General features: G+C 40.6%; 2 protein-coding genes across 4 annotated transcripts; both read left to right on the top strand.

The window, feature by feature from the left end:
* The first annotated feature begins 21 nt into the window (after window positions 1-21).
* On the top strand, window positions 22-6,477 carry LOC141808004 (uncharacterized). 2 transcript variants are annotated; one of them, XM_074694279.1, is made up of 7 exons: window positions 22-492; window positions 718-787; window positions 2,530-2,632; window positions 3,394-4,524; window positions 5,771-5,834; window positions 5,943-6,067; window positions 6,159-6,477. In XM_074694279.1, exons 2-7 carry the CDS (start codon window positions 743-745, stop codon window positions 6,188-6,190), a joined length of 1,500 nt encoding a protein of 499 aa, XP_074550380.1. In that variant the 5' UTR covers window positions 22-492; window positions 718-742; the 3' UTR covers window positions 6,191-6,477. The 2 variants fall into 2 exon arrangements, with proteins under 2 accessions (XP_074550380.1, XP_074550379.1); XM_074694278.1 differs by having other exon boundaries at window positions 23-492; window positions 721-787.
* An 811-nt stretch (window positions 6,478-7,288) lies between these two features.
* Window positions 7,289-14,265, top strand: ndufv3 (NADH:ubiquinone oxidoreductase subunit V3). 2 transcript variants are annotated; one of them, XM_074695615.1, is made up of 5 exons: window positions 7,289-7,360; window positions 8,838-8,935; window positions 9,756-9,870; window positions 10,398-12,041; window positions 13,976-14,265. In XM_074695615.1, the coding sequence occupies exons 2-5, from the start codon at window positions 8,891-8,893 to the stop codon at window positions 14,125-14,127; spliced, it is 1,956 nt and encodes a 651-aa protein (XP_074551716.1). In that variant the 5' UTR covers window positions 7,289-7,360; window positions 8,838-8,890; the 3' UTR covers window positions 14,128-14,265. The 2 variants fall into 2 exon arrangements, with proteins under 2 accessions (XP_074551716.1, XP_074551717.1); XM_074695616.1 differs by having other exon boundaries at window positions 7,291-7,360; window positions 10,401-12,041.
* Window positions 14,266-15,117: the final 852 nt, after the last annotated feature.

The following is a 15,117-nucleotide window of genomic DNA, read 5'->3' as shown; positions in this document are numbered from 1 at the left end:
ACACGCCTCCTTTTGAAAAAGAACAGAATGTACACAAGAGCTCAAACTGAATCAGAGCTGCAGGAAAAATGAAGTTTATCATCAAATAACTCAGAGAAAAACATCACAGGATAAAAATGTTAAAACGGAAGTTAACTTTTAGATCTAATTTAGGATAAAAAAAATGACTTGCATAGATTTTATTTGGGCGAAAAGTTGAACAGATGTACTCATCGATCTGCTTTTGCAATCGACACGTGAACATGCCGCTTTAAAACACAGAGAAATAATGAATGAAAACCTCATTAAAGTGGGAAATGATGAGGAAAAAGCAAGAAAATGACATTCATAAGGGGGAGCACACATGTCCGTGAGGAAGGGGGCGTGACTGCCACTCTCTAGGGTTACATAAAGGGTGATAACTTGTAACGAGTTATGCCCAAGCTGCTGTGAGAGAGCTGCCTGTGGAGACTGACCACCAGAGAAGCGTCAAAAAGCCTTATTTAACACCAGGTAACGAATATGATGCACGTTTATTTATCATATTGATCAACAGTTAGCGCTACATGCCCTGCAGGCAGCTGCTGATCTCTGAGAAGCAAAAACCGCATCTCTGATGCGACTAGTTTTATTGCACGACGCTTGAAGAATCAGTGATAAATGTAGGATAATTTGCAGCCTTTTGTTATTATTTTGTAAGAAAATGAAGGATGTGTAACGACATTCATTGATGCCCAGCAGCTCAGGCAAACTGCACAGAAAGATGGCGGCTTCCCTGCTGAGGATAGGACGACTGGGTTGTGTCAAGGTAATGCAGATTCTTACCAACAATTTCTGTGCTTTATTTTTGTGCTTTCACTGAAGATACTCTTACTATTAAATCCTGATAGTCTGGGCTCGGTTACCTGTTGTTTTCTATGTTTTCTGCACTTTCCAACCGGTCTCATGGCAGGACTATTGTTGCCCTGCAGCATGCACTGACTTCAGCCTCACATTCCTCTATTAAAGGGAGTTTTAAGATTACAGCACGCTTTGTGAACTTCCTATAAACAAGTTTGGGTGTGCAAACTATTATAATCATACACCTTGTTGAAATAAAAGGCCATAAGCAGACACATGGGCCTGGCAGCTGAAGCTCCTTGACTTTCTAAGTGCAGAGTGCTGACCGACATAGGAGGTGTGGTAAATCTTTACATGAAGCTGTAGGTTGTGTGAGCATGTTTGTGCAAGGTTAGAGGGCCCCCACCAGTATGGAGTCAGTGGTTAGACTGGAAATCTTTCATGCATGAGTGTGAATGGTGCACATGTTTACCAGGAAAACATGAGAAGTTTTGTAATGCTCTGAAATATAATAATAGATATAAAATATAAGAATTTTGATGCAGCTTTGTGAACTTAAAAAAGGCAACAAGAGGTGTTTTCAGGTGTCAGATGACGTTAGTAAGCAGGACAAAATCAGCAAACACAGCTTTGTCCAAGGAGGGCACTAAAAACAACACAATACAAAAGTTCCTCACATAAACTTTAATGTAACACACCAATATGCAGTATAGAGACATTAAAAATGTATTGCATGATTTTGAAATAAGCCCTTTTTGTCCACAGAGGGTTGCTCTCTGCTGGACAGTCTGTTATCTTTGCACAGGGTCCCACAGTGGACAAACCAAACACCACCTCCAGCGAGGGACATGACTGTAGTGAGCTACATGAAGCAACCATATGTTCTACTAACCAAATGTTCCCCCTGTTGTTTTATTATTATTATTATTATTATTATTATTATTATTATCATCATTATTATTATTATTATTATTATTATTATTATTATTATTATTATTATTATTATTATTATTTTGGTAAATTATTCCTAATTTGTGAAAACTTGACTATGATGATTTATTTTAATAGGGCGATAAATCTGGTTTATCAAACTTATAGATTTACTCATGATGCAAAATTCAAAGGTTATGGTCAATTTTCTATATATATACAGGACATACAGAAAAATGGCAATACTGCTCCGCTCCTCTGGTAGCATAGATGAAAGTATGGATGAAGACTTTATGTATTCAAAAATTTTAATTTTAAACAAGAAAAAATAAGGAAATAAAGAATAGAAAGAAACAAATCTATTACAGTTGTTTTAAGAGTAATGAATGCATAATATTCCCAAATGATCATTTGAAAATCTCAGTTAATTTGTGCACTCCTGGTGAGCAGAATATGGACTCCTTGTTTGAAAATCTCTGAACCATGTGCATGGAAGAGTGTGAGAGCTGGCTGCAGTCTACAACTTTACCACTAGATGTCCCTGTCCACTGGTTTTAAGAAAACTCTTACAAAGAGGAATTATAATTTTTCTACCTAGACTATAAAATTTAAATAAGGAAAGCCATAAATTATTGTTTCAATAGCTGCTGTGCAGCAGGACCATGCAGTTCTGTCTCCACAGGTGAATTTTAAACACAAGAAACTCAGTTTTTTTTTGGCATCTATAAAATGTTTCTGTTCATTCGAATCACGCTCCTTCTTGTATGTTTGCGTCTTCAGTGTTTGCAGGCAGAGAGCTGGAGATCTCTGAGGAGAGCACCCACTGTAGCTGCCGCTTTTAGCTCGAAATCCGGAGGTTCCAAGAAGTCAAAGAAGAGCTCAGGTAGGATTTAAGAGAATTAATGCTTCTACTATGACATGCTGCCAAACTTGTATCCGCTTTTGCTTTGACCTCCTTCTTGAATCTTGGAACAGATCTGACAGATTACAAAGGTATATCTTGTAAAAGTGGATTAAGCTTCCACGTTTGACATTTTGTAGTCTGGTGCACTGCTGGAGGGAAAACATTAGACAGAGGCAAAGGTCAGGAGTGATATTCATAGGGAAACGTCTGCCATGTCATGGTAAAGACAACAACAGCTTTGTCATAGCTAAAGGTCAGAATGGAGTTGTGTAAATACAATGTTTAAACCGAACTACAACGAGCTGATGGTGAAACTTAAATAGTAATAATAATAAATTTTGTTAAGCCTGGTTATGGGATTTTTGTAAAACAGATGTTTGCTAAAGTTATGAACAGGATGACGCTGGTACAATATAAAGTGTTTATCATTCTTAAGGGTGAACATTTAACCTTTAACTTGCTACAAGGCTCTGATGTGTAACTGAATTGTTTTTTTAGGGTTTTGGACCCACCAGTTTTTTTTTATTTTATCCTTACTGTTTTGCTAACGCTAATTCAAAGACCTATGCTGTTTTTATTTTATATTTTCTTTAAAGCCACACACCAGATTTATCTCAATTTCCTGAGAAAAATGCTTGAAGGTTTCACATTTGAAGTGGATCTTTTGATCCACAGTGTACATACTGTATGTTTACAGGTAATAATTTATCTTGTCTGCTTGCACTCCTTCCTCGTCCCAGAACAACCTCAAACATACTTCGATATAGAGAAACTTGTTCAGCACAAGGCAGTTGATATTTCCAAGGATGTTTCTCCAGCAGTGGCTGCAGCAGCTGCAGAAGCTGCAGTAAAACCAGTCGCAGAAACCGCGGCCTCTGCTGCTGCACCAGAGGCTGTTGCACAAGCTGTTGAAGCAACACCTGTCGTTGAGGCTGTTGCAGAAGCTGCACCTGTCGTTGAGGCTGTTGCAGAAGCTGCACCTGTGGTTGAGGCAGTAGCCGAGGCTGCGCCAGCAGTGGAACCTGTCGCAGAAGCTGCACCAGTGGTGGAAGCTGTTGCAGAAGCCGCACCTGTAGTAGAGGCTGTTGCAGAAGCCGCACCTGTAGTAGAGGCTGTTGCAGAAGCTGCGCCTGTTGTTGAAGCTGCTGCAGAAGCCGCACCTGTAGTAGAGGCTGTTGCAGAAGCTGCACCAGCAGTGGAAGCCGTTGCAGAGGCTGCACCTGCAGTTGAAGCTGTTGCAGAGGCTGCACCAGCAGTTGAAGCTGTTGCAGAGGCTGCACCAGCAGTTGAAGCTGTCGCAGAAGCTGCACCTGTAGTCGAAGCTGTTGCAGAAGCCGCACCTGTAGTCGAAGCTGCTGCAGAAGCCGCACCTGTAGTCGAAGTTGCTGCAGAAGCCGCACCTGCAGTTGAAGTTGCTGCAGAGGCTGCACCTGTGGAAGTGGCTGTTGCAGAAGCTGCACCTGTAGTCGAAGCTGCTGCAGAAGCCACACCTATAGTCGAAGCTGCTGCAGAGGCTGCACCTGTGGAAGAGGCTGTTGCAGAAGCTGCACCAGTGGCTGAAGCCGTCGCAGAAGCTATTGCGGATGCTGCACCTGTTGTCGAAGCGGTTGCTGAAGCTGTCGTTGAAGCCATACCAGTGGTTGCTGAAGTAGTGGCTGAAGCTGCCCCCGTGGTTGAAGTTGTTGCTGAAGCAGCAGCGGTCATAGCAGAAGCTGCTGCTGAAACTGCTGCACCAGTTGAAGAAGTTCCCGTGGAAGCCGCTCCTGAAGCGCCAGCTGCTGAGGCTGCCCCTGCTGCTGAGGCTGCCCCTGCTGCTGAAGAACCCGTGGTGGCTGCTGACGTCCTAGCTGAACCAGTTGAACCAATTCAGGGTACACACTACAACCCCCCTCCCCCACAATCCTTCTCTTTTCCTCTGTGGACCCTGCAGTCTGCCAGCAGTCATTTTTATCACCACTTAAAGAGTTTTGAGTAGCGGTTTGTGATGGCGTTAAAGATAAACTGTAACGATACCGGACATCACAAACACACGTCTTTGGTTCTGGCCTTGTGCAACTTGTTCCTCGTAGCCTTTTGATGTTAACTTCTACAACTAAACAATAATTTCCATTCTCCTTCCCTGTTCACCATGCCATAAACACCACTGCACCATGTTGTTGGGTCACTTTTCCCATAGATGTAGTCAAACTCATCAGCTTTTTTGTCGTCGCTATTTCAGCCACCCTTTGTACGCTGCATGTACTAACTGCATAGCATTTGGCATAAAGTGTTACTCATGCATGTTTTTATTTATCCCTTACTTTCACCTGCTAAATCCACCTGTTTCTTCTGATTTTGAATTTTCTTTGCACCTTTCTGTGTGTTTGAGACCTCATTTGTTTCCTCATTGTGTTTCTCATGTTTCATTTACTTTTGGGATTCCCCGTTTCATCCACATTATTTTTTTTTTCGCCCAAGTTTTTTTCACATCATAGAGATTTTTTTGTATTGTGGTTCACTGAATTGATATTGATCTGTATTTGTTACTGTTAATGTTAAAGGTACTGTTTCCACTGATAAAGGTTGCAGGCATTACCTGTCAAATATAATTTATATTTTGTTTTAACCTCAAACTTTCCTTCCTTCCTCTCCTCACACTTCTCTTTGAATGGCATGGTATAAGTATTATGTCCGGACTCCCTACAGGGTGGTGGGGGTGTTTGGTGTATTGTTAAAGGATAATGTGTAAATGTAAACATGTTTCTTGTGTTTTTTTCACAGTAAAAGTTGTGGGTTCTTAACCCTGGTTGCTATGTGTGAATCCAAAGTTAAAGACTTCAAATGTTTGGACTTTTGAATGTACAGCAGCTCTGTCAATGTGTAGTCTAGCATGACCTCTCACAGCAACCTTTTAACCTTTAAACTGACCTGACCTTTCACTCGTTCTTTCTTTTGCCTTTAGCTGGCTTCTCTTTCTGCCACCCCCAAGTCTTATGTGCATGAGGGTTACTCTTAAATCTGGATTATTAGCTCTTTGTTCGACTCAAATGGGCAGATGATATCCAAATGTTGGTTCCTGGTGTATTCATGTTTGTTGTGAAGCAGTGCTAACTTTTTTGTTCTCTTTCTGACTCTCAGTTCAAATGGACCCAATTCAGAAGCTCTTCTTGGACTCCATACGTGATTATTCCTCAAGAAGCCAGTAAGTGTCGCTTCAGACCACTTAAGATGTTTGCATATATTACTGGAAAAGCCTGCTAAACTGTTCTCTACATCACTTGTGTAACAATCCTGTTCCTTCATCCTGTAGGGCCACTGGGGGTCTGGTCGATGCAGGTGCAGAGTATGAGAAGGCTCTGGCAGAGGAAGTAGCAAAGCTTCAGAGACTCTATGGTGGTGGAGACCTCACAGCTTTCCCAGAATTCAAATTCACAGGTGAGTCAAACTATCAAACAGAAAGTCAGTTTTCAGTTAGGTTTTTCTTCCTTAAAGGGATTTACAGTTAATTTCTCTCTGTGTTTTCCAGAGCCCAAGTTCGATGAAGTCGCCCAGAAGTGAACACCAGCACTTTGCAAATAAACTTTTCTACTGTCGCCTTTCTGCCTGTACATCTGTGCTCCATGGTGGACCATGTCAGAGTTACAACAAACCCCTGCCTCCAGCTTTGTTGTGAGAATAGAGCCTTTGCAGTAGCTAGATGTTTTATGGTGATGTACACTAGAATAAGAGATGTACATTTCTGCGAGACAAGGGAATTATGAGCTGTGAAATAAGCTTTGTGTATTCAGCTGAATGTCAAGGGAAAAATAAATAAATTCCAGTTCATATTCTGTTGTTTGCATACTTTTTGGTTTTTATCAATAAGACTCTGAAATCTATATCTTAACTTGATACTCTTATTCTAACATCTGAAGTGAATGGGAACAGGTGCTAACGTTAAAACAAAACACAAGTTAAATGTTTTGCTGGCACCAAATAACAGAACTCCATGTAATGTGGATCATTAATGCCCTCTGCTTATTTATAGAAATATTTTTTTAAAAACTGTGTGATAATACAAATGAAATGTGTAGTGTTTTACTGGCAGGTGAACAGGAGTAGGACAGAATAGGCACTCTGGATATATATATATATTTTTTTTTTGTGTAGCTGATGCAGCCACACCTTTAATACAAGGGTGTTAAAACAATTGGATGAAAAAAGGGATATCCGCAGAGAGAGAACTCCAATACTTTGGTTGAAACAGAGCAACACCCCAGGACAGCACCAGTGGTTTGAACCCACAGAATGTGTGAGATAAAATTCAACTGTCAGTTATTTTAAACACTGAGCTAAACCAGGTTATAATAGTTAACTAAAACAAAACTAAAATTTAAAATACATTGCAGTTAACTCAAACTAATAAAAACTAGAAAAGAAAACAATAACGATAAGTAAACTAAAACTGTATCTTGTGTCCACAAAACTAACTGAAACTAACTTAAATTACAGACAAAATGCCATTCGTTTTAGTTTCTGACAATGTCAAAAGCCTTTAGAATTTAAATTAATCAGACACATTTTCCCAACCAATTTTACGACAGTTTTCGGCAGTTGTAAGTGCCGCACAGCACCATCACTGCGACGTATAGGGACGTGCTTGTTTACTACACTGACTGGCTGTGCGCTGTGCTGCAACAAAACGTGGTGGAGCAATGAATCAGAGCATCTGTAATAGTTTAATCGCATGTGAGTCTGCCTTTATTGTTACAGAGTCCAAGTTTCTAATTATTTAAGCTCATATTATATTGTTTTATATAATTTATGTTCATATTATTTTTATGTACTTTATGTTAACATTATTTTCATATAATTTATGTTTATATTTTTTTATATTAATTTTTTATTATTTTCATGCGTTTAAGGCAGCAGCCAACAGTTCAGTATCAGCATTGACTGAGCAGTGAACACTATGTTTGACTTGAAAATAAACAGTATTACAAAATATTTACTCTAACCTTTTTGAAACCTGCACCTGGCAAATAAGGTATGAAAAAACTAAAACTAAACTGAAATTAAACTAAAACTTAACTGAAACTAAGCCTTGTTGCAAAAATCAAAACTAAATAAAAACTAGAATGCTTGCTCTAAAACTAATTAAAACCAAACTGTAATGGGAAAAAAAAAATGTCAATACTAAACTGCAATGAGAAAAACAATGTAAAAACTAACTAACTAGTTGAGGTTTGAGTGAAAAACCTAAGATATCTTAAAAGTTGTATCATTTATGAAGAGCTAAAAGGTCAGTGAACGTTTTAAATCAAAAATGAAGTCTGTAAGTATGCTGAAGTTATAGCATCTCAAATTTGAGGAAAATTTAGGAGGGAGAGGATCAGTTTCCCATTTATTTCAGATATGGATTTTTTTTTTTTTTTTAAGAAAAGCTGAATAAATCAAAAAAGTTAAAGGGTAAGAGATAAGACAAGTCATAGCAAACATCTCAAGAAAAAGCTGAATAGTTCAAAATTTGGATGATGAAAATCGGACAAAATTAAAACTAAACTCTAATGGGGAAAAAAAGTTTTATATTTTAATTAATCATAGAAGTAACCACTGAGCTAAACCTCGACCGAGGAATTATGTCACAGAAACGCATAAGACTCACGACAAGGAGGTGAAGAGGGAGAGAGTATGACATAAGAGTGGCATGGTCACACAATTGTTCAATAACTTAAAAAAAGGCAATGCCAAATCTGGGTTGTTGTTTTAAATACTACAATATACTGCAATAACTGGTTTCTGTGCAATATGCAAAGTGTGTTTAATCTTGTTTTTTATTGTTAGTGTTTTGTATTATCTCTTTTGCCTATCAGTTTCATTCTGTAATGTTCAATGCTCAATGACGATAAAATATATTACTAGAATAGCATACTTCTGAAAAAATTACTCCCGCTAATGTTGATAAGAATAATTACTTTGCCTTTTTTTTTAATCAAAATTTGATTATTTATTATTATTATAACAATGTTGTGGGTTTTTTTTTTACGATTTTTCTTAATAAATAGCTCTATATTATTTTGTCCGTATCGCCTAATTAACTGTTTACTCATTCGTTTCTATAAGAAGTTACTCGTGTGTTGTTTTTATCTGTTTATTTTGTATTTTACAATAAAGTTGAACGTAGGTAACAAAAAATAAATATGTATATATATATTTTTTTTTGTAGGACCGGAGTGTTAGTTCCAGTTTCCGCACGGAGCATAATATCTGGAACTCGAGATGGCGACCTCCTTGCTGCGGCTAGGGCGACTTAGTTCCCTCAAGGTAATATCGCCTGTCCTGGCTCAAAACTATGTTTTATTTCTCATTATTTGAAAACTGGGCTTTGCAAAGTGTCGTCATTTAGTTTCTTTAAAGGCAGCTTCCGTAAAATAGTTTAACATTAGCACAGAAGCTAATATTCCTGACCCTGAACGCACCACCGAAAAGGACACAAACAGTGAATCTCTCACCCTGCCGACACCTGACATACCTTATAGCTTCTTAATTCAGTCCTTGATGTTTATCCAAATGTCATTAAATGAATATTTAGCCTATTATTTCCTTGATATGACATTTATCGGGAAATGAAATCTGAATTGCGGAAGTTGATAAATTACCAACAAACGCACAATCAAATAACAAATTGATTTGTTTTGAAGTACTTGTTATCAAGCCGTGTGATATTTGCGAACAGCTTGGCACCCCCAACAGGGATATTTTTACTCTCTGAAACTTTTATCAATCAGTTTTTATGGGTTCATCACCAATATTTTTGTTTTAAGTCCCGAAACACGAAAGAAAACCACACCCCTCCTTGATCTGAGGGATGAGTGTCTTCAATGACTAATACACCAAACATTTTATTAACCTGCCAAAGCTTCTTCACAGAATGACTCATGACATTCCACAAAAGTTAGATGCCATTAGACGTGAAAGAGAGAGATGTTGGAATGAAAGACACATAAACAGACCTCCAACCCATAAAAAACTGGTCAACACACTTTTGTTTATTTCATTACCCTCCATGCTGCAGTGGGATTTTTTTCAAGGTGTAATCATGTAAATTTGGTTCTGATTAAAAATGTCCTTTCCTCTCTTGCAGTGTCTCCGGTTGGAGAGCTTGGGCGTCCTGAGGAGTCGCTCAGCGGTGCCGTTCTGCACTCAGGCTGAAGAGCCCCCAAAACCAGCAGCAAAAAAAACAAAGGCAGCAAGCAAGAGTAAGGACTGTTTAGATCTGTTTTTTTTCTAAAATGTTAAAAATAAGGTGAAAAGTTTTGAATAATGTTTGATAGACATAAGTTTAACCTGTTTTCATCCATATATACATTCTGTACATGGTAATAATTTTAATTTGTGCTCATTTTGAAGCTTGACATCAAACTTTTTTTTCCTTTCAGAGCAGAAAATGTCCCTAGGATTTTAAATACCCCTTTTCTTCCTGTCATACAGATTAATAATTTGTCTAAATAATGTTAATTTTAGCTGACTGCTGCTAAGTGGTAAGAAAAATGCAACCAGCAAAAAGAAGCAAGGACATCCAAACCCCAACCTCCTTCAATTAAAGTACTAAGACTGTTATAAGGTTACATGTAATTTGTTATACAATTAAATTTCCTTTTTCCCTTCTTTTTGTTGTTTGAAAGGTTAATGACATTTTCAGGACAGCACAGATGTTCCCTCTGAAACTTGTGCTTCTTGACTTGATCATTTAACCCCTTTTGTCCCATTTACCATCCTCCTCCAGCAGCAGAGGCTCCAGATGAGAGAGCAGCATTGCTAGCCTACAAGACCGCAGTTGCCTTCCCAGTTAGACTTTCAGATCCTGGAGCTTTCTCAACACAGTCTGAACAACTTTCCAGCCCAGCTGCTGCTGCTGCCGCGGAGGCAGTTGCAGCTTCAGCACCTGAAACTGCCACCAGTGAACCACCTGCAGCTGAGCCTGCAGCCACAGCAGAGGCTCCAGCTCCGGAGCCAGAAGTTGCTGAGGTTGTAGCTGACACAGCGCCACCTGTAATCGACACAGCAGCTCCTGTAGTTGAAGCAGCACCTCCTGTAGTCGACACAGCTCCACCTGTAGTTGAAACAGCAGCTCCTGTAGTCGACACAGCTCCACCTGTAGTTGAAGCAGCAGCTCCTGTAGTCGACACAGCTCCACCTGTAGTTGAAACAGCAGCTCCTGTAGTCGACGCAGCTCCACCTGTAGTTGAAGCAGCAGCTCCTCCTGTCGTTGAAGCAGCAGCTCCTGTAGTCGACACAGCTCCACCTGTCGTTGAAACAGCAGCTCCTGTTGTTGATGCAGCTCCACCTGTAGTCGACGTTGCTCCACCTGTAGTCGACGCAGCTCCCACAGCTGCTGAGCCCCTTCCTGAAGCCAGCACTCAAACCCCAACAGAAGACACTCCACCTGTTGCCCCCACAGTTCAGGATGAAGTCCCAGCCACCACAGCCTCCTCTGAGCCTGTTGATCCTGCAGCTGATGCATCGTCCTCCTCATCATCCAGCGATTCAGACTCTGACTCTGACTCAGATTCTGACTCTGAAGATGAGAAGTCAGAAGCGAAGACGGCGCCCAAAGAAGCTGTGAAAGAAGAAGTCCAGCAAGTGAAGGAAGACATTGTTCTGGCTTCTGCCGCCGAGGCCGTACAAGAAGCTGCTCCAGCTGAGGCAGAAGAAGCTCAAGCTCCTGTGGAGGCACCGAGCGCTGGCCCAGAAGAGTTGACGGACTCTGCTCCTGAGATCAGCACTGCCACCGAAGACACACTAGAGGGCGCCGTGAGCAGCCTAGACGCTGCGGTGGAACCAGAAGTAAAAGAAGATGTTGCATCCCCTGCTGTAGCTGAAGCTGCAACTCTTGAGGAAGCCAAAGCTGAAACCACAGAGCCAGAAGTGTCTGCAGAGGTTGCAGAGGCTGTTGCTGCCCCTTTAGAAGCTGCTGAAGAGCCAGCTTCTCCCGAAGTCCCAGTAGAAGCAGAAGCTGCAGCAGAAGTTTCTCCTCCTGTGGAGAGCACAGAGGAATTGGTGGATCCTGCTCCTGTCATAGCTGAAGCTGCTGCAGAGTCTGTAGAGGTTGTGGAAGCTGCCCCAGTAGAAGCTGAGGTTGAAGCTGCACCTGAAGAAGCTGCTGCAGAGCCTGTAGTGGCTGCTGAAACCAAAGCTGCGCCTGAAGCAGAGGCTGCCCCTGTAGAAACTGAAGCTGCACCTGTTGAAGCCGAAGCTGCCCCCGTAGAAGCTGAAGCTGAAGCTGCTCCTGTTGAAGCTGCTGCTGAGGCTGTGGCTGAAGTTTCTGCCCCGGTGGAGAGCGCAGAGGAGCTAGTGGATCCTGCTCCAGTTGTGGCTGAAGCTGCAGGAGAGGAGCTGCAGGCGGAGGCCCCAGTTGAAGCATCTGAGGGTACACACGACACCACCCAGTTCCCAAAACCTCTTCCTCTCTCTGTCTTCTTTGTGGACCTTTTAGATGACAACACTTCTCTGTCTTTCACTCACAGCAGATTATTTATAACGTTAAGGTGCTAACTTGTCATCACATCCCACCATAACCTTCTTCATTTTGCTTTCACATTGTTTCCTGCTCCATCACTGTCATATCTAATCTTTCACTGACTTGGTTTAAAGTTTTGTTTTGCATGAAGTGAATTCAGTGCATGTGGATTTATGCTTGCAGGACTTTTGGTGCACAGGTTTTCATTTTGCATCTTCTGAATTTGACTTTTCCTTTCTTGCTTGCACTTTGTAGACAGATATTACGATTCTCACTCACTAATCCTGCTCATGTCGCCCCTTTTCACTTCTCATTTTCTGCAACAGGATACTCATTTCATCTGCTCCTTTAGCCTCCGCGCTGTTTGCAAAACCATCTTCACTCGCAGTAAATTTGTGCCATATTTGACTCATTTTTTTTACAATATCTTTTGCATGATTTCGCTCATTCTGTTTTGTGTAAGATGTCTGTGTTTGTATGACATAAGGTTGACAAGTTTCCAGGTTAATGTTACTGTTACAGCTAACTGTTTCTCTGTGCCAGGTAATGCTATTGCTAACAGTAATGTTAGAGTGCACATGGTCATAATGTTGTTACAGTGAAGACGTGTTCCTGACAGCAGCTGGACGAGCAGAAGCTGGGAGTGGCTGGAGTCAGTGGGAAAGTTTCAGGAAGCAGAATTTTGTAGAAGTTTAGATGAACCATACATGATTTAAACAGCGGGTTTTACAAACCTGTGTCTTTCTGTTTTAAAGATGAAGAAACACTGTGAAAATACTCCACTATGAGTATAAGTCCTGTAATTAACTGTGTTATCCTCAAAATTGAATCTGTGACATTTTAAAAGTAACGCTTTGGCGCTATATTTGCCCAAATAGTCAAGAAAAAAAATTTGTAATCCTTAAAATCAACAATTTTGTTGTAGCTATTTCACCTTTTACTTGATCAAACCCTGAAGCACAAGCCTGAGTTTAAAAATACAGGGCTTACCCGTAAGGATTAGATCTCAGATGAAACATTCCTGTCTGTACCTCTCTGTGTGGCTTTTTGCCCCACACCTCCGAGACCAACTTGGTAACTCTGCTTCCTGAAACAACCCCCCCCCCCCCCCCCCCCCCCTCAATGTCCCAGTTGTTTATTTCACCACTTGTTCATCTCTCTCCCTTTTTTTTAACTCCATAAATCTTCTCTGGGGAAAAGCACAGGATTTATTACTGATAAAATGTGTTGTTAATGTTTTTTCCTGTGTTTTATTGCATAAGTGGTTAATAACCTTTGCAGCATGTTGATGGGTTTCCAGATAAAATCAAGTTAATCAACGATCCAGAGCTTAAAAACCTTGTTTCCAAGCACGCAAAGATCCTGATTTGTTTGTTTTTTTAGAAATCTATCCCATGCGTGCCTTGGCCGATATGATTTTTGGCCTGTCTTCACTCTTTGTAAGCATGTTTACCTTCACATGCTCTCCCCTAACAAACATGATCCGTGAGGCTTTTCACACCAGTGTGTCTCCACACTCTGTTGGGGGTCATGTGGCCTGCCAGCATAGGAAATGTCCTGCCGTAAACCACCTTTGTCAGCACGTGTGAAAATGTAAACGTGGTGTCTGTTTGAAAATCTTCTAATATTGAAAGAGAAGGCCAATTTTTTTTATCTTACTTAACAGAAATGCTGAAACCAAGGTTTAATTACAGCTTTTGACTGATAAAAATCAGTGATAGTGACACAAACAGGATGTAAGCTGTTTTTATTTCACTTTTAAGGCCTTGAACCCCAGAGAGATGTGTTTACCCACCTTTCCAGAAGCTTTCTCTCATCTTTCTTTGTTTGCCCTCCTTCTGCAGAGGCTGCAGCACCTCCAGAGCCTGAGGAGCCTTTTGACAACAGCACCTACAAAAACCTCCAGCACCACACCTACACCCCCTACACATTCGCAGACCTGGATGTCGAGATGGCCAAGTTTCGTCTGCCTCAGCCGTCCGCCGGCAGACAGTAGAGGAGCTCTCTGCAAAACCTTTCTAAAGCTTAAAAATGATAAATGATAATGTCGTCCTCCTGTATGATCACCCCCTACCTGTCAGATCCGCATGATATTCTGCTGTTATATTATTAAAATACACAAATGAGGAATTGAGTCTGTGTGTTCCTGCTGTGATTCTGTTTTTCCTCATATAGAGGAAGAGAAACTGGTTTAAAAGGATCGACAAAGATCAAAAGCTTCTTTTATGCTGTTTTCTGCCTTAGGGGGTCATGTGAATTGAGCTGAGTGTGCAAGTGGTTAATATGTGTTTCTATTTTAATGAGTACAGCTTTCACTCCCTTTGCCTGCCTGCCCGCTTATAACGGCCTAATTATCCCGGCTATATGCTTTCTTTTAAGGGGAAACAATCAGCATCTGTTTTTATGTTTGTGTGTTTGGTGATGGAAACATAAAGTTAAAGATATGCAGGAAATCTTGGCTCTGTAAAACTAGGTCAGTGAATGGGACCCCCAGCAGGATAAAATGAATAGGTCTGATTATAATCATCATGAATCAATGCATATTTAATTTCCAAATGAGATTAGCCAAGCATCAGAGGAGGACACAGATATTATGTACGAGTAAATGATTGGCTTGTTATTAGACAGCCACGTTTGAGCCTTTTTTCAAGAGTTAGTAGTCCCATTCTCTGGTATTTATAATATATTAAATACCAGATACTCTTGTTTCAAATTCTGGCTACACATACACTCCCAACAAAAGGTGAGGAATCGTTTCTTCTTTGTAGAGTCAGAAAGCTCAACCTGTTATTCTTCACAAATAAAAAAGCAGGTTTACCATTTTTTCTTGCTTGATTACACCCCTATAAATCTGCTTTTATAACCAAGTCATATTCTGAATACCCTTTCTAGAGTTTTTGTCACTTATATTGTTCAGTAATGCCTCTTCTTTCAAAATACACACTCAAATAAACACCTCAGGGAAGTCTCAAGAAGTCTCTAGGGA

This window comes from Halichoeres trimaculatus, unplaced genomic scaffold (genome assembly GCF_033239565.1).
Source record: "Halichoeres trimaculatus isolate MK-OKI-2021-1 unplaced genomic scaffold, fHalTri1.1 fHalTri1_scaffold_19, whole genome shotgun sequence".
Classification (NCBI taxonomy): Eukaryota; Metazoa; Chordata; class Actinopteri; order Labriformes; family Labridae; genus Halichoeres; species Halichoeres trimaculatus.
The sequence above is the reverse complement of the archived record's forward strand: the minus strand, read 5'-3'. Positions and strand labels throughout refer to the sequence as shown.

Coding starts and splice junctions, on each gene's coding strand:
- LOC141808004 (XM_074694279.1), top strand. CDS start 743: ATGGCGGCTTCCCTGCTGAGGATAGGACGACTGGGTTGTGTCAAG. Junction 5,835..5,942: donor GATTATTCCTCAAGAAGCCA/GTAAGTGTCGCT, acceptor TTCATCCTGTAG/GGCCACTGGGGGTCTGGTCG. Junction 6,068..6,158: donor CCCAGAATTCAAATTCACAG/GTGAGTCAAACT, acceptor TGTGTTTTCCAG/AGCCCAAGTTCGATGAAGTC.
- ndufv3 (XM_074695615.1), top strand. CDS start 8,891: ATGGCGACCTCCTTGCTGCGGCTAGGGCGACTTAGTTCCCTCAAG. Junction 8,936..9,755: donor GGCGACTTAGTTCCCTCAAG/GTAATATCGCCT, acceptor CCTCTCTTGCAG/TGTCTCCGGTTGGAGAGCTT. Junction 9,871..10,397: donor AACAAAGGCAGCAAGCAAGA/GTAAGGACTGTT, acceptor ATCCTCCTCCAG/CAGCAGAGGCTCCAGATGAG.